At 39.5% G+C, this 18,908-nt stretch overlaps 1 protein-coding gene across 1 annotated transcript in view; it reads left to right on the top strand.

Annotated features, from left to right (window-relative positions):
* The window catches only part of TASP1 (taspase 1), a 317,359-nt gene that overhangs the window by 95,247 nt on the left and 203,204 nt on the right, over positions 1-18,908 (top strand). The window contains 1 exon segment of the mRNA XM_030196341.1: positions 15,522-15,641. Within this exon segment, the coding sequence (XP_030052201.1) occupies positions 15,522-15,641 (120 nt within the window).

Below are 18,908 nucleotides of genomic sequence, written 5' to 3'. Positions count from 1 at the left end.
TAAAAGTCAATTTCAGATGTCAGTACAATAGTGAAAAAATCAGAAATATGAGGCAAGTATATATAATGCCTGTGTCCTTTTCTGATTTTGAGACTTTATCATTTTGTATGTTTGTTGTCATAGACTATTTGGTAGATTGTATTTTGTCTTCAATATTGTGAAAGCTATAACCATATCACAGCAAACTGGGAATCACATTTAGAATTAATTTAACATGTGTCAAAGCTAGACCTATTTGTTATGTGTAGTTTAATGATCCTCTTGGCTCTGTGAGCCTTATATTAAAAATCTAAATGCCAAAAAAGTTTGTTTTCTTTTTGAGAACTTTGACCACGTTTCTAAGCATGATAGCCAGAAATCTAAATATTTGTCTGTGATTAGGGTTAATGAAATTGTTGTACTGGTATTTTTCTCCTAAAGCATTTGAAAGAAGCATTTGCAAGGTACAAGGGTATTTTGAGAATGAAATCTAGTGGACAGTATTAGAGTGGTTTACATTTATAATTCCTGTCTGAAATATTATAGAAAATATTTAAAGTTAGCAGACAATCATCTAGATTTTCCAGAAGCCTAGAAGGTCCCCTGATCCAAGTCTGAATACATTATCTCCATCTTGGACTTTTACTGACCCCCCTCACCTCCCCGTAGCCTCTGTCTGCACATAAAATGAGCCCTTTCATTCCTTTTTCTCCCACCCCTTCAACTATGCCTCCATTTTTTGGGACATTTGTCCCGCTTTCCCGAACCTGAGCATATGCTTTCTCTTTTCCCCTCCCCATAGTCTTAGTTTTGGGGGGTGAGGGGGGGCATTGCCCCCACCTCCCCAAACACGCTGCCTCTACCTGGGTAGGAGAACATAGGTGCCCATCCATTAATTTCTTTTGTGGTGGCCTGGAGGAACCGCGAGTTTCCTTACTGTGCGTCTCACTCACTCTCAACTGTCTATTGGCTGTAAATCAAAATGAAACCATTTGTGGGGCATAGTCCTGCGTGCACCACTACTGGTTTCCTTCCTCCTCCCTTCATGATGTAATTTCCTGTTTGGGGGAGCAGGAGGAGGAATGAAGCTGGCAGTACTACAGATCCGGGCATGATTTCATTTGTTTTGCAGGCGCCAGAGGAGTGGTGGAGAGAGCAAGCGAGAGGCAAAGCCAGAAGAGAGAGAGAGATATGGGACAATGCTGCATGATGGTGAATGGAAAAATATATATAGAGAGAGAATTAGGGGAGAGACAGGTGATGCTGAATGGCGGTGGGAGGAGAAAGGGTAGTGCTGGGGGTGTTAGAGAGGGTGATGTAGGATGGTGGGGACATATGAGAGAGAGACAGAGGAGATCCTCGATGCCTAGGACAGAGCTGAGCAGGGCAGGGCGGGGGGTGGGGAGAGAAGAGATCCTGGATAGATGTAACAGGGAAGGGGGAGTGAAGATTTCTGGATGGAAGGGAGAGACACTAAATGGAAGGTGGAAAGGATAGACATTGAATGGAAGAGGATAGAGAGAGAGGAGACAATGAATAGATGGGGGAGACGATGGAAGGGTGAGGGAGATGCTGAATGGAAAGGGATGAGAGATGGAAGGGTGAGGGAGAGATAGCAGAGACACTGGATGAAAGGGGGGGAGAGAGGGAGGAGCTTCTGGATGGAACAGGGCGAAAGAGATGGAATCGAAGGAGAAGAGGGAGAGAGAGCAAAAGTCTGGGGAATATGAGGAATGGGAATGGGAGGGCCAGGGTGAGGGAAAGAGATGGAAACCTGTAGGTAGATGCAGTAAAAAGAGGGAAATTGAAGACTGGTAGTAATAATGAAATCTGGACAGAGAGACAGAAAAATAAGTGGAAGAAACTCGAAGGAAAAGATCAATGCTAGATACGTAATGAAGGAAGTAAATAAGACAGGATGAGAGAAAAATGACAAACGGAAAAGGAAACCCTGGCCAAGAGAGTTGACAGAAACGAGAGACTGGAATCAACATGATTAGAAAAATTAAGTGACCAGACTACAAAGGTAGAAAAAATAATTTTATTTTTAATTTAGGAAAAGTAGTGTCGTACTATGTATCATACTATAAAGGTTAATAAAAATTAAACAAATATATAGACAAAAATTAAACTGAACCCTTAAAAAGCTGGACTCTGCACACAGTGCAATAGCACAGAAAGAGAAGCAGTGTTGGCTGTCCTGTACTGTGGAAAGTATAAAAATAGGTGTAAATTTCAAAAACTGGCATATTAAAAATTACATATAAATTAAAGTGGAAAATAAGGTGATAAGTTAAAACATTTTACAGTTAGCTTTCAGAGGGCTAAACCATCTTCTTGTCAGGACTGTTCTGCCCCCCTATTCATGGATCAGTATAAAAATCCCAGTTTACCTACCGGTATATTGAACCTCATATTATTAACACACAACTAGGGTATCAAAACTGCTAACTATGGAAAACCGTGATCCCAGGGCAGTAGATTTTCAAATAATTTCAAATTTATTTTGCTGCATAAAGGAATGCTGATAACTAATGCCCAGCAAAAACTCCAATAGCTCATGAAATAATATTAGTGTGTATAAGGAGAATTCTCAGAGTTACAACTTGCCCATGCAGGGGTATCCACTAAATAGTGGGATATTACCCTAGAGGGTGGACAGGTTTCTCAATCGTTGAATATCCTCATAAGTTTTTTTTTATGTCTGAGCACACCCAGTGCCTCAATATTCATGCTACTCCATAAATGCAACAAAGCAAGATAAAAAACCAGTTTAATACAGATCTGGAAATTCCAAATTTGCTCAGTGTAAACAACAGGATTTCATGATCAACCAGTTCAAAAGCAAATGAGAGGTAGCGCTATACAAATGATTTGTAGTAGTAGTAGTAGTAGTAGTTAACTACAACTTACTCCATATACTCAAACTCTCACATTAAAGTCATCACAACTGAATCTCTTCCCATCATGTCGAAAACTTTACTCTCCCCATCTCAAGACAATTAACTTCTCTTCCACACTTTAAAGCTTAATTAAAAACTTTTCTATTTTGAGACGCTTAAAGTTAGGTTCCTTGATACGTCGCTGTTGCCTGGAATTACAGTATCCCTGACCATATTGTATTTCCCCTTCCCCTCTTTCCTATCAATATTGTAGTGCTCCCTATTTTTACCCCTCTTCTTCTTCTCTGTCTGTCTGGTTTTAATATTATATGTTATCTCTATCTATGCTTTTATTTTAGACTATAAACCGCTCAGATAGATTTACCTGTTGGGTAGGATAGTAAGTTTTAAATAAACTTGAAACTTGAATTCTAAAGATGGAAAAGCTGCCACTTTCCGGCAGTGGTAAAATTCGCCTTAGAGTGCACAAAAGACCTGAGTAAGGGCACACTATGGACACTTTTACCACGGCTTAGTGAAGGGACCTCTAGATTAATTAAAAGAAAAATTAATCAAAACATTGTTTAAGTTTTCAACTGCTTTCTAAAGCTTAAATAATCCAGGATTAATCTAAGAGTTAAAGGTAAAGTATTCCAAATCTTTGCCACTTGATAGGAAAGCAAAATAGTGTGAAATCATTTATATATTTAATATTTGTTTCAGATGGAAAGTGCAAAATTAAATGATTGTCAGTTCAATAAGTCCTGTTGAAAAAGCTAAAGGCTTTCAAATAAATCATTGAGGAGGCTGCAATTATTGTAGAATAGTGCTGCTAGATTTATTTTTTGATTAGGAAAGTTTTCAGAGAGCCTCTCCTTTGTTGGCGAAGCTGCATTGGCTACCTGTTGGAGTGAGGTTCAAATTTAAAGTGGCATATCTTGTTTTTAAGTCACTATCCCTATAATTGTATAAAAGTTGCACGTTCAAATTTGGGCACACAATTTAATTGAATAATGAGCTAATTAGTGTCTGTTTAATAAATTATTGGCACTAATTAGATTTAATTGGAATTTTATGCACAAGTAAAAAAATATGGTGAATGCAGAAATGTGAGGGTCATGGTTGGAACGGAGGCATTCATAGCATTTACAAACACATTGTTATAGAGGGGATACGTGCCTAAGTTAGGCATGTACATTTGCACCACATTTCAGTTGGTGCAAATAGCTGTGCCTAAAGTTAAGTGCGATTCCTAGGCGTAAGTACGGTTTATAGAATAGTTCTTCTTTTCAGCACCATATATAGAATTCACCCCATGTGGCCTCGCCTCTGAAAAATTTCAGAATCTTTTACATCTCAGCTGACTCATCGTGGAAAGCGTAATTATCCATCGATGAAAAATATTAATCATAACTACTACTACTACTACTATTTAGCATTTCTATAGCGCTACAAGGCGTACGCAGCGCTGCACAAACATAGAAGAAAGACAGTCCCTGCTCAAAGAGCTTACAATCTAATCATAAACCGCATAAAGCTTTTAACTATCAGGGCGCGTCAATTTGGAATCGGCTATCTCTTCTAATAAGGTAAATTGATTCATATTCCGTGTTTATGAAGGCCTTGAAAACTCATGTATTTGAGCTGAAACCTATGGATCTTGTTTACTGAATTGTATAAACTCTTGTTATTCTCCTTGACTAGAGGACTTCTTTATTATGTGATCCGCATTGAACTGTTACTGTCCAGGTCAGTGCCCGGTGCTACTGTCCAGTCCAAGCACTGTGCAGTGTTACTGACCAGTATGACCTCAGTCAGTTAAACCTCCTCCTCCTCCTCCTTGACTAGAAAACTTTACCACTAGACTCGCAATTCTTAGGCAAATCTTCTTTATTGCAAGTCTCCCAATACACAAAGAGAATCCAATTTACAGTTTAGCTGTCTGTAAGAACTGTGCCTGTTGCAACATGGAGTCCATACCCAGCCACCGCAGAGCAGAGGCAAGGAGAAGGTCAGATCTCAACACTGCTGAGAGGCAAAGCTGTAAACTCAAACAGGGAGAAAGAAAGGGAAAATGCATTTACAGGAACTTAAGGGAGAAGCCTCTAAGAGACTTGGGAAGAGACTTCCTCTAAGGAAAGAGTCTAAAGGACAGAGAGAGAGAGAGAGAGCTCTGTGAAAGAGCTAGGAAAACCTTTGGGAAAAGATCTTGGGGGAAGCGAGTACCCAAGGAGAGTACCCAGGGAAGAGAGTATCATGAGGAGAGAAAGAAAGAGAGGTAAAAAACCTTGATGGAACCACAGTGGAACCAAGAAAGGTCAGCTCTCAGAAACGCTGCTAGCACATTACAGACTGTGCCTCTCACACCCAGCCTGCAGGGGCAAAGAAAGAGTGCTGGCCTTAGCTCAGAGCTAAAAATAATAGAAACAAGCTCACAAGGAGCCAATCACAGGACACTGCAGCTGTAGGCAGGGGGGAAGGGAAGTCCCAGTAAACGAACCTTTGGGATAATTGTGGAATAGAAGGAACAAAATATGATAGGATAGAACAGAACATTACATATGATCGAGACATATTAAGAGAAATTCTAAAGACCAGTGAGCTCAGTTTAAATAGTGAGCAGGCTTGTGTTGATAACCAATGTAAGAACTTCAGGAGAAGGATGCCATCAAAGTGAATGTGCATTACAGATCATTCTACTTAAGAACATAAAGCATTGTCTGAAGGTTCACCAAACCCAGTATCCTGTTTCCAACTGTGGTCAATCCAGGTCATGAGTACCTGGCAAGATCCCAGCACAGCAAAACAGATTTTATGCTGCATATCCTAGAAATAAGCAGTGGATTTTCCCAAGTCCATCTTAATAATGGCTTATGAACTTTTCTTTTAGGAAATTATCCAAACCTTTTTTAAACTCTGCTAAGTTACTTGCTTTTACCACATTCTATAGCAAAAAATTCCAGAGTTTAATTACTCGTTGAGTGAAGAAATATTTTCTCCGATTTCATGTTAAATTTACTACTTTAGTAACTTCTTTGCATGCCCCCTAGTCCTAGTATTTTTGGAAAGAGTAAACAAGTGATTCACATCTACGCGTTCCACTCAACTCAATATTTTATATACCTCTATCATATCTCCCCTAGCTGAGACATTCTGTGTAGGTTGTAGCTGTTTCCTTATCTCAGAGTACCCTATATAGATTACATTACAATAATTTAATTGGGAGATAATACAAGCTTTAATTATTGTTTTAGGGGCCCTTTTACTAAGCCATGTAGGCGCCTACGTGTGGCCAACGTGCACCAATTTGAAACTACCGCCCGGTCCTGGTGTAGTTTCATTTTGTACGCGCATCCAGTAGCTGCGCCGGAAATTTTCCGGTGTGCAGCTCTGACCAGGCGATAATTGGCATTATATGCACGCTGATGATTACTACCCTGTTAACGCGTGAGACCTTACTGCTAATTCAATGGATGGCGGTAAGGTCTCAGGGCCAAAATGGACGCACGCCAATTTGCATTTTGCCACACGTCCATTTTCGGCCAAAAAAAAAAAAGCCTTTTTTGCAGGTGCGCTGAAAAATGAACCTGCTCGTGTCCAATACATGTATCTACACCAGCACAGGCCACTTTTCGGCGCACCTTAGTAAAAGGACCCCTTAATGCCAGATTAAAAATATTTTCTAACTCTGCGAAGTTACTTAAGTTTACAGAAATTTTTCTTCTCAGAAGTTTAACCTGAAGTTCCAGAAATAGTGTGGAGTCTATTGTCATACCCCAATTTTTTTTTTAAGTGGAGTGTATGGGGAGAGAAAGATTATTAAAGATGAATACCTTACTAGGAAGAGTTGTCAATGTTGGACCAATCCATAACGTTTTAGTTTTACTGGTTTTTAATTTTAGCCTGTGTTGAATGGCCCAAGAAAAATATTTGCTAGAAGAGTTTGCTTCCTTTTTCTTAAGTGTACAGAATAAGTATGAAGCCCAGTTAGGTAAATGCCAGTAAAACTTACCAGACTAAAGTTTTGTTGTTACAGAGGAATGATAAATCTTTTTCATGCAACCCAGAACTATTACCGCATTTCTTTTATTACATAACATAAACTGGCCACACAGGAGCATGACCCTGATTTTGATTTAACATGGTATAGCATTTCAAACCAAGGATTTGTTTAAGTGGTTTAAATCTCTCTGAAAGCCCTAGACGTTGGGTTAATTTGGACCAGGAGTCCCTTTTTCATCTGGATTCAGCTGTCAACCCCTTTCTCTGGACACAAAATTTAATCCACTTATGCTGATGACAGATTTTTATTTGATTTAACAGTAATTTGGCATAGTTTTAAATTATTCATCTTTAATTTAATCTTCTTTGAATTGATGGACAGAAAATGGCCTTAGCAGTATTTTCAGACTTACTTAATTCATATCCAGTGGTTTTTGGTTTTAGTGACAATTAGGGGGTAATTTTATGAATTCATTTTTGTGTGTGTGTAAAAAGGCCCTTAAAAAATAGCACAAGCATGATAATACATGATGACGTGTGTGCATACCTTTACTGTAGGCATTGCTGGGGCACTGTCTGCGCAGAATGCGGGTGGAGTCATGTTCATACTTTGATTATAAAATATACGAATCTTCAAATGTACTTGTATACGTGGACATTCACACCTGCTCTCAAGAAGGTTTATTGTCCTCACCTTCAATGTAGGTACTATCGCTGTTGGAGTTGCAGTAGTAATTTATAAAGACACAAAACTGCCCGATTCTATATAGCGCGCCTAGAAATTTGTGCCAAAATCCAGGCCTATTTTATAACAACGCGTGTAACTTAATTGGCTTAAACTAATCAGCATTGATAACAGTACTTAACAAGCAATAATGAGCACTAAATCTAGGCGCAGCTTATAGAATACGCTTAGCCAGACTTGTTTACTGCATGGATTTTTTAAAGCGCCTTATATAGAATCTGGCTCAAAGTGCCTATATGACTTTATAAAATATGGCCAAAAAAAGAAGTTTCTTGCCTGACAAATTTAGGCACCCTGTTATAAAATTACCCTCTTAGTGTCGGCAGTGAATGTAGAGATTCATTTGCTGAAATTGGTAAATTCCTCAACTCTTGTGAAAATGATTGTGACATTTTCTGTAATACTTGTACATTCTACAATCACAATAATTGTTTAGCTTTTCTGATATTATTACCATGCGCTCCTTTTACAAAACAATGCTACCGATTAACATGCAAAGAAGCTCATTCACTTCCCATGAGTTTCTTCGCATTCAGCGCACACTAATCGGTCGTGTCACTTTGTAAAAGGAACCCTATGTCTTCATGTGTGGCACATCACAGCCAGTGTTGACTAGTTTTAACTCCATTAATTCAGGTTCTATCCAAGTACCTTGGACTCCACTTTCGGTGTAAAATATGTGCTGTTCCAAGTATGATAGCTTTTTTTGTTTTTGCCAAATTGATGTGGTTACATCTTTTAAATGTAAAATTTCCAAGTATTTGGGGAATCCAATCAGTTTTGCCCCAAAAGCTCCAGTCAGAATTGGTATTTTATCATTGATTTTTTTTCCTCCAAAGTCTTGCCACTTTAGATTGTAAATCACAGCATTTTGTTATTTTTCCCAGCTGTTTTTGATCAATTTTACTATCACATCTATAAATCATACATTTTTCTTTTTTTATGACCATGACGTCAGGGGTGTTGTGTTCCAAGTGCCTGTCAGTTTGTATTTTAAACTCCCATAAGATCTCGACCTGCTCATTTTCTATAACCTTTTCAGTGGTATGATCCCTATAGTTTGCTACAGTAAAACCATACTTTTATTAGAAATTTCCATTGGATTAATTAAGTCATTTGATTATGGTAGCGTTTATAATTTGTTTGCACTGTTTTGCTACATGCACTGATTAGATGCTCTACAGTTTCAACTTTGGCTTTGCATGATTGGCATTTGCTGTCATTTGAGCTAGAATTCATTTTGATCTGGTCACATAGCAGATTTAAGGCATCTAATAATCCTAGTTACTTCTGTTGCCAGTTGTTTAATGAAACTTCCAATCATTAGCTGTAAACCATATTCTTTTATGATTTTGCTTCCTTAAATTGCAAATGTTGCTAATCAAATAAAAAAATTTACCCAAATTGTTAATGTCTAAAATAAAAGTATAAAGGGGTATAGATAGATCAGCTAAAGAAACATAGATCACTGGTTCATGGAGCTGCAGTAATGAAATTATCCTGCAATTACAGGCAATCAGTGCTCACATAACATCATTTCAATATCTCAGATAACACTTATATGTGCAAGTGATTAAGGTGCAAAAATGTACATTTGTATTTAAATCCTTAATCCTACAAGCTAGATTTTCAATCAAAGTATTATGCGACTATTGAAGTCTTACGGTCCACAAACATTTAGTCAATGTACAGTGGTGGAAATAAGTATTTGATCCCTTGCTGATTTTGTAAGTTTGCCCACTGACAAAGACATGAGCAGCCCATAATTGAAGGGTAGGTTATTGGTAACAGTGAGAGATAGCACATCACAAATTAAATCCGGAAAATCACATTGTGGAAAGTATATGAATTTATTTGCATTCTGCAGAGGGAAATAAGTATTTGATCCCCCACCAACCAGTAAGAGATCTGGCCCCTACAGACCAGGTAGATGCTCCAAATCAACTCGTTACCTGCATGACAGACAGCTGTCGGCAATGGTCACCTGTATGAAAGACACCTGTCCACAGACTCAGTGAATCAGTCAGACTCTAACCTCTACAAAATGGCCAAGAGCAAGGAGCTGTCTAAGGATGTCAGGGACAAGATCATACACCTGCACAAGGCTGGAATGGGCTACAAAACCATCAGTAAGACGCTGGGCGAGAAGGAGACAACTGTTGGTGCCATAGTAAGAAAATGGAAGAAGTACAAAATGACTGTCAATCGACAAAGATCTGGGGCTCCACGCAAAATCTCACCTCGTGGGGTATCCTTGATCATGAAGAAGGTTAGAAATCAGCCTACAACTACAAGGGGGGAACTTGTCAATGATCTCAAGGCAGCTGGGACCACTGTCACCACGAAAACCATTGGTAACACATTACGACATAACGGATTGCAATCCTGCAGTGCCCGCAAGGTCCCCTGCTCCGGAAGGCACATGTGACGGCCCGTCTGAAGTTTGCCAGTGAACACCTGGATGATGCCGAGAGTGATTGGGAGAAGGTGCTGTGGTCAGATGAGACAAAAATTGAGCTCTTTGGCATGAACTCAACTCGCCGTGTTTGGAGGAAGAGAAATGCTGCCTATGACCCAAAGAACACCGTCCCCACTGTCAAGCATGGAGGTGGAAATGTTATGTTTTGGGGGTGTTTCTCTGCTAAGGGCACAGGACTACTTCACCGCATCAATGGGAGAATGGATGGGGCCATGTACCGTACAATTCTGAGTGACAACCTCCTTCCCTCCGCCAGGGCCTTAAAAATGGGTCGTGGCTGGGTCTTCCAGCACGACAATGACCCAAAACATACAGCCAAGGCAACAAAGGAGTGGCTCAGGAAGAAGCACATTAGGGTCATGGAGTGGCCTAGCCAGTCACCAGACCTTAATCCCATTGAAAACTTATGGAGGGAGCTGAAGCTGCGAGTTGCCAAGCGACAGCCCAGAACTCTTAATGATTTAGAGATGATCTGCAAAGAGGAGTGGACCAAAATTCCTCCTGACATGTGTGCAAACCTCATCATCAACTACAGAAGACGTCTGACCGCTGTGCTTGCCAACAAGGGTTTTGCCACCAAGTATTAGGTCTTGTTTGCCAGAGGGATTAAATACTTATTTCCCTCTGCAGAATGCAAATAAATTCATATACTTTCCACAATGTGATTTTCCGGATTTAATTTGTGATGTGCTATCTCTCACTGTTACCAATAACCTACCCTTCAATTATGGGCTGCTCATGTCTTTGTCAGTGGGCAAACTTACAAAATCAGCAAGGGATCAAATACTTATTTCCACCACTGTATATGCAATTTAAATGCCACAGAGCCAGCATTATTAACAAGACAGTCTGCAATCAAACAGGTGTTAAGTTGCTTTTATATGTTTTTTATCTGTGGAAGACAAAATCTTTGGTCCAACAGTCATCCTCGTTTCAGTTAATCCTTCCTTAGGAACCATTGTCTGAAAGCTACAGCATAGTTTTATCTCCCTATTAGCCATGTTGCAAAGCAGCTATGCTAAAGGAGGAGATACAATTATTATTTAGATGCGAGTTTGTTTTTCTCTCTTCCTTATCTTGATTTTTAAAATACTGATTGCAGTTTTATTTAAGTCCAATTTCATTTCTATTTCATCTATGGTAATTAGTCACCTGGATTACTGTAACACTCTGTACACTGGCTGCAAAGAACAGACTATCAAGAAACTCCAAACAGCCCAAAATACCGCAGCCAGACTCATATTTGGAAAGACCAAATACGAAAGAGCGAAACCCTTAAGAGAGAAACTTCACTGGCTTCCACTCAGCAAACGAATCGAATTCAAGATCTGTAAGATCGTACACAAGATCATTCATGCAGATGCCCCACTGTACATGTTTAACCTTGTGGACCTACCGCCCAGAAATGCCAAGAGATCAGCCCGCAAATTCCTCAATCTGAACTTCCCCAGCTGTAAAGGACTTAAATATAAGCAGGCATACGCCACTACCTTCTCCTACAGAAGTACACAGATATGGAATGGATTACCCCCAGCCCTAAAAACTATGGACAATCTAAACAACTTTCGCAAATCTCTGAAAACACATCTCTTCAATAGAGCCTACAAAAAGAACCCTTAAAGACACAAAACACAAAGATTCCATCTTTTCTAATTCCTCATCTATCCTCTGTTTACTTTTGATTGTTTCCAATATCCTGTCATGACTTTGTCATTACAACACTCTGTAAGCCACATTGAGCCTGCAAATAGGTGGGAAAATGTGGGGTACAAATGCAATAAATAAAATAATAATAATTTCTATTTCTTCACTAAAGATGTGGCCCATGTAGTGCAAAGATTCAAATTCAGCCTTTGATTTTAGGTCATTCTTATAGAGTAAGTAAGATTTTTATTTTTATTTTTTACTTTATTTTGAAATTGGTACCCATAGTTAAAGTTTAGTATGTTGGTGGAATCATTACCAGTAGAAATAGAACTGATCGTATTGAGTTTCCTTGGAATATCCCTTGTCTGATCTTGAATTTGCCCAGTCCTTCTCCACCAGGTTTGTATTCAAGTGATATATAGGGCAAACTAAGCAGAAAGTAAAACAACTTATTGCAGAACATGTAAGCAACTTGAGAGTGCATAAGTGGGAAGTTCCACTAGTGGACCATTGGGTCCTCCATAAACATGAGGAATCAGATTTAAAATATGTGGTTCTTTTACATATCCAACTGCAATGGGGAGGAGATATTTCAGCCATTCTGACTCGTACGGAACATTTAACATGGTAAACCACAATATATTAATAAGACTATTAGACAAGTTCGGGATTGGTGAAAACATACTCAGCTGGATCAAGGGTTTCCTAACCACAAGAACATGCCAAGTAAAATCAAACTCAAACATATCACCATGGAAAGCAGACTGCGGAGTACCACAAGGATCACTGTTATTACTGATCCTCTTCAACCTAATGATGACCCCTCTAGCCAAATCCTTATCCAACCAAGGCCTTAACCCCTTCATCTATGCAGATGATGTCACAATATACATTCCTTACAAATCCAAACTGTTTGAAATCACCAATGAAATCACGACCAGCTTGAACATCATGGACTCCTGGGCAAATGCATTTCAACTAAAACTGAACAAAGAAAAAACACACAGACTTATCCTCTCATCCCATCACAACGCAGACAAACCCACAATTATCACCATCCCAGATCACACCCTCCCTATCTCAGACAGCCTGAAAATCTTTGGCGTTACATTGAACCGCAACCTAACACTAGAGAGCCAAGTGACATCCACAACAAAGAAAATGTTCCATTCAATGTGGAAACTCAAACGAGTGAAACAATTCTTCCCGAGGGAAACATTTTGCAACATGATACAATCAATGGTACTAAGCCATGTAGACTACTGCAATGGAATTTATGCGGGATGCAAAGAGCAAACATTAAAGAAACTTCAGACCGCTCAAAACACGGCAGCTAGGCTTATCTTCGGAAAAATACGCTTTGAAAGCGCAAAACCCCTCGGCGAAAAACTACACTGGCTCCCAATCAAAGAACGCATTTCTTTCAAAATCTGCACTCTGGTCCACAAAATTATGTACGGTGAAGCCCCGAGATACATGACAGACCTGATTGACCTTCCAACCAGAAACACATCTGAATCTACACAGACGTACTTGAATCTGCACTATCCAAGCTGCAAAGGACTCAAATACAAATCAACCTATACATCCAATTTCTCCTACATAAGGACACAACTGTGGAATGCATTACCAAAAGCCTTGAAAACCATGTTCGACCACCTACACTTCTGGAAAAAACTAAAAACGTACCTGTTTACAAAGGCGCACCCAACTAATCCGTCATAAATGCCTGATCTCTGCAACACAACAAACTCAAAGTACGAAATGGACATAACACAACTCTTCTGGTATGGGATTTGCGTTGCAAGACGTACAAGGAGATGCTTACTGACCTGAACCTGTATACCGTGGAGGAAAGGAGAAACAGGGATGATATCATACAGACTTTCAAATATTTGAAAGTTATTAATCCGCAAACAAACCTTTTCCGAAGACGGAAGGCAGTAGAACTAGAGGACATGAATTGAGGTTGAAGGGGGGCAGACTCTGGAATAACATCAGGAAGTATTTTTTCACAGAGAGGGTAGTAGATCTTGGAATGCCCTCCCGTGGGAAGTGGTGGAGATGAAAACGGTAACAGAATTCAAAAATGTGTGGGATAAACACAAAGGAATCCTGTTTAGAAGGAATGGATTCATAGAAGCTTAGCAGAGATTGGGTGGCAACACTGGTAATTGGGAAGCAAAGCCAGTGTTGGGCAGATTTCTACGATCTGTGCCCTGAAAATGGCAAGGACAAATCAAGGTCAGGTATACATATAAATTATCACATACAATGTGTTTGTCTTGTTGGGCAGACTGGATGGAACATACAGATCTTTATCTGCTGTTATCTACTGTGTTACTATATATGATGTTTTAAAAATCCATGTGGTAAAATAATATGCCTAGGCATATTCTCTAAAGTACGCCTAAATTTTACAGCTTAAATTTCTGCGCAGTATATAGAATATGCCAAGCGCCTCTCCACACAACCAAATTTGGTCACGTCCATTTAGGCTATGTTTTACTTTGTATAAATCCCACTCCTAAATTAGGCACAGAGCATGTGTATTCTATAATAATGCACATAGATTTAAGAAATGCCCAAGACCCATCCATTCTACTCCCATACAGAATACACTTAGCGAATTGTGCATGTACATCTTAATGCCAATTAGTGCTGATAATTGCTTGTTAACATCCAGTACACAGCACTGATTATCTAGTTCACCAGTTAAGTTACACGATATATAGAATTGGGGGGGGGGGGGGGGGTAATGTGCATACACTTAAGGGGGAACACTATCAACATGGGCTACCATTAAGACTTACTTTTTTTTTTTTTTTACTGTTAGCCCTAGTTATTGGTAACTAGGTCTCTTTCCAGCACATTATTTGTAAGATAAGATGTCTTAACAGTAGCCCACATTGATAACTGTGCCCCTAAGGGAGGAAGTTACAAACGTGTTGACTGTTAAGATAGGTTATTTTACTGTTAACCTGGGTTATTAGTAACTAGGTCTTAGTGTATAAAATAGCGGAGTTGTGGTAAAATAACCCGTCAATAGTAGCTCTTGTTCATAACTTCCTCCTAAGTGTGCCTGATCTTAGCTGAGGCAGACAGACAAACAGAAGAGGCAACAATCTGCGTCAAACAAAAAAAGCAGACTGAATGGTGTACTGCTGAGATGATTTATTGCCAAATACCCGACGTGGCCAGGTTTTGCCTTAAAAGGTTGCGTCAGAGGTTTACAGTACATTGTTAATCAGACATACAGAAAATATGATTAAAATCAACATGTCTGATTAACAGTGTACTGTAAACCCCTGATGCAGCCTTTTAAGGTGAAACCTGGCCACGTCGGGTATCCAGCAATAAATCATCAGCTGTACACCGTATCCAGTAATAAATCATCTCAGCTATATACCATTCAGTCTGCTTTTAGAGTCTTAATTATTGTTTGACGACAGTTTGCGTCCTAAAGAGTGAATGTAAATGTAAGGGCATAAATTTCTGCATTGAGTTTCAGAACAATAATTTGCATATACTTTGGTTTGAAAATGTACCAAAACTTGCCCATAGGAAAATATGCACCTACTTTGTATGCATCCACACAGTTATAAAGTACCCCCTTAGTACTAGGTTCAGTTATAAAATAATATCTTAATAGCACGTCTTCAGTGTCCAGACTTTGTGATGCCTAAGTGGAAAGTGTTTAAAAAAAAATCACTGTTTTTTGTTTAGTACTTTGTGCTGAATTTTGATAGGATTAAAAAAAAATTTTTTTCTGTTTTCATTGTTGCAGGAGAACAACTCAGGAACTCTGGACACAGTCGGAGCAATAGTTGTTGATCAAGATGGGAATGTAGCGGCTGCTGTTTCCAGTGGAGGTTTAGCCATGAAGCATCCTGGAAGAGTTGGTCAGGTGACTATATAATGCATTTGGTGTTAGAAGGTTATTATAGTAATTTGTTCATAATTAATTGTAATATCATTAGGTTTCAATAATAGTTTGGTGTTTTAGTAAATAGTTGGATTCAGTTTTACAGGTGAAAGTAGGTTAGTACTGCTTATCTATTTGAATATATATAAAACTTGTTTTTGGTGATCATCTTTCAAGGTTTTCCCTTTGGAAATGATAAATTTCACTTGTATTTTTCCCTTCTTTTTCTCTGGCTGGGGAAGATGATTTTACCTAAAATCGTGTAATAAGTGCTCCTTTTTAAACGCTGAGGGGTCGTTTTACTAAGCTGAGACAAAAGGGGATGTGTTTTGACCCGCAGTGAGGCCCCCTTTTACCGCAGTGGGTAAAAGTCTTTTTTTTTTTTTTTTAAAGAAATGATTGTGGGGCAATTGAAGCACTGCCCGATTACCGCTGGGTAAACACCGGCGCTACAAAAATAAAATGTAAATGGCGCACCCTGGGGGTGGGAACTATCACCAGGCAGCTGCAGTAGCCCGGCGATACTTCCGGTTTAGCGACTGGTAAGCCCGCATTGGGCTTACTGCTGCTTAGTAAAAGACCCCCTATGTGGTCTTTTACTAAAGTGCAGTTAGTTTTTTTTTTTTTTTTTTTTTAACATTTAGTGCACCTCAGATAGCAAGCAAAGGCTTTGCGGTAATTGTTGGGAGCATGCCCACTACGTCCTCTGTGATTATTACACTGAAAACTTCATTAGCATGCCAAAACTTAGTTGTACTTAGTTTGGAGGCACTTATTTATTTAGATTTTGCTCACACCTTTTTCAGTAGTAGCTCAAGGTGAGTTACATTCAGGTACACTGGATATTTCTGTGTCCCAGGAGGTCTCACAATCTAATTTTATACCTGAGGCAGTGGAGGGTTGAGTGACTTGCCCAAGATCACAAGGAGCAGCAGTGGGATTTGAACCAGCCACCTCTGGATTGCAAGACCGGTGCTTTAACCACTAGGCCACTCCTCTACCCCCTTTTGAGGAGGCACTAATAAAACTTGTGCTAACAGCTAAAATGACAGCATGTGGTAAGTACTATGTGCTAACTGTAATATGTAGTCTCTGCCCATTCTCTACCTAGTTTACGCCCCCTATTACAACATGTGGTTAACATGTGAATTTGCACACATTAACTAGCACGACACTGCGGTAACAGTTGGTGCACTTGCGTGGTAGCAATTAATACCTGCTAATTCACACATTAACTGCTTACACACCTTAGTAAAAGGAGCCCATATATATATTGAGAACCAAGTGGGGGAATTCGTGTTCTAGTGATGTCACGCAAAACATGTTACTGATAACCATTTCTGCTTTTGGTTAATGTATTGGAATTGTATGCTAATATAACACTGTTGATGTTTTCAATTAAAAAAAAGCCCCCCAAACGTCTGACTTAAAACATGAGATATGAACTGAAGAAATTCCATACTGTGTCAGACCAAAGGTCCATCAAGTCCAGCTTCTTGTTTCCAGTGGTGGCCAGTCCAGGTCACAAGTATGGATCAATTCCTTAATTTAATTTTTTAATTTAATTTTGCATTTATAGTCCGCTTGACCGACAAGTTCTAATCATAGTACAGTCTAACAGTGAACAGACTTTTGAACTAACAACCTTATACAGAGAACATAAAGAGAACATCATTATAATAGCATGAACATTATTGCACCGTCTTTAAATTCCTTATTCATATACCTAGAGATAAGCAGTGCCTTTGCTTAGTCTACCTAGCTAATAGTGGTGAATGGACTTTTCCTCCAGTAACTTGCCTAATCCCTTTTTAAACCGTAACTATGTTAAGTTCTTTCCCTGTAATCTCTCAATAATAAATTCCACAGCTGAATTTTTCACTGAGTGAAAAAGTAATGAAATAAGAGAGAGTGTCAGCAAAGAGGGATGCTGAAGACAGGGTGAGAGACCTGAAGAGAACATGATAGAAAACAAAAGATGTGCGATATGTTGTCCACCGTCAGCCCTCTTGATTGCTTTAGTAGTGGAGTGCTTTGCTGCCTCTGTAAGGGCTAACCCAGATGTTAAGGAGATAGAAGTGCAGGATTGCCATGTTTGCTGATAATGTTTTACTTTCACAAGCTTGATGGTAGAGATTCAGTGTTAGGCGGCAATCTCTGGCTTTAAAGTTAACTTGGGGAAGTCAGAGGGTCAGAGTGTTTTGCTTTTGAACTTGGTTGAAGTGTTGCAAACATCCTTTCCTTTTCATTGGACCACGGCTGGTATCAAATATTTGGGGATCACATTAGCACCGTGTTTTGCTGATTTTATTTCAGGCTAAGTACCCTAAGTTAATTGGGGAAATGCAGAGATACCTTGAGAAATGGACATTGTTGCTCTTCTCATGGGGCCCTGCTTACTAAGCCACGTTATAGGCGTATTAGTGTTTTTAATGTGCATTAATCATGTACGTGCATTAACCATGTATGCGCTTACAGTGTCCCTATAGGCGCCTACATGGTTAGCACGCGTTCTAATTGTAGGCATGTTAAAAACACTGACGCACCTTAGTAAACAGGGCCCATGGTTTGGTAATATATCTGTAATATGTCTGAACATTTTACCAAGATTGTTATACCTCTTCCAAGTGTTGCCAGTCTTGTTGCCAAAGAAGTTTTTGCAGAAAGTTCATACTTGCTTGGGTTCATTTGGTGTAAAAAAAAAAAACAAAACCCCACCTAGGTTGGCTAAGTGGATGCTTTTTCAAGATCGGAACATAGGAGGATTGGGAGTGCCCTTTATTCAATTGTATTGTAAGGAGGCACAGGTTAGGAGTGCTATTGAGTGTCACCAAGCTCAAGATCAAAAGGTGGGGTAGCTATTGGTGGGTAATATGAAGCTGTCTTACTTGCTTTGGTTGCCTCCACAATAACATACATTGCCTATTACTGTTAGTCTAGCTACATCCTACACATTAAAAGTTTGAGCCACTTTGGGGAAGGGGGGTGAGCGGGCAGGCCTGATTCCAGTTACCAGGCACACACCCATAGTTAGCAACCCGCTTTTCAAACCAGCATTTGGGCCTTGTGTCTTTGTGAGTGGGAGAAGCTGGGCTTGGTCCAGCTTTTTGACGATGAGCAGGTGGTGCTATTGGGGAAGTTGGTGACCTACTTATGGATTGTCACCTGAACACCATTTTGCTTAGCAGCTTCTGCATTTATTGTCCACATAGGAACTGAAGTCTAGGTTGAATAGAGAAAGCACTGTGA

This window comes from Microcaecilia unicolor, chromosome 3, assembly GCF_901765095.1.
Source record: "Microcaecilia unicolor chromosome 3, aMicUni1.1, whole genome shotgun sequence".
NCBI lineage: Eukaryota > Metazoa > Chordata > Amphibia > Gymnophiona > Siphonopidae > Microcaecilia > Microcaecilia unicolor.
Note: the sequence above shows the minus strand (reverse complement) of the source record. Positions and strands in the feature narration are given on the sequence as shown.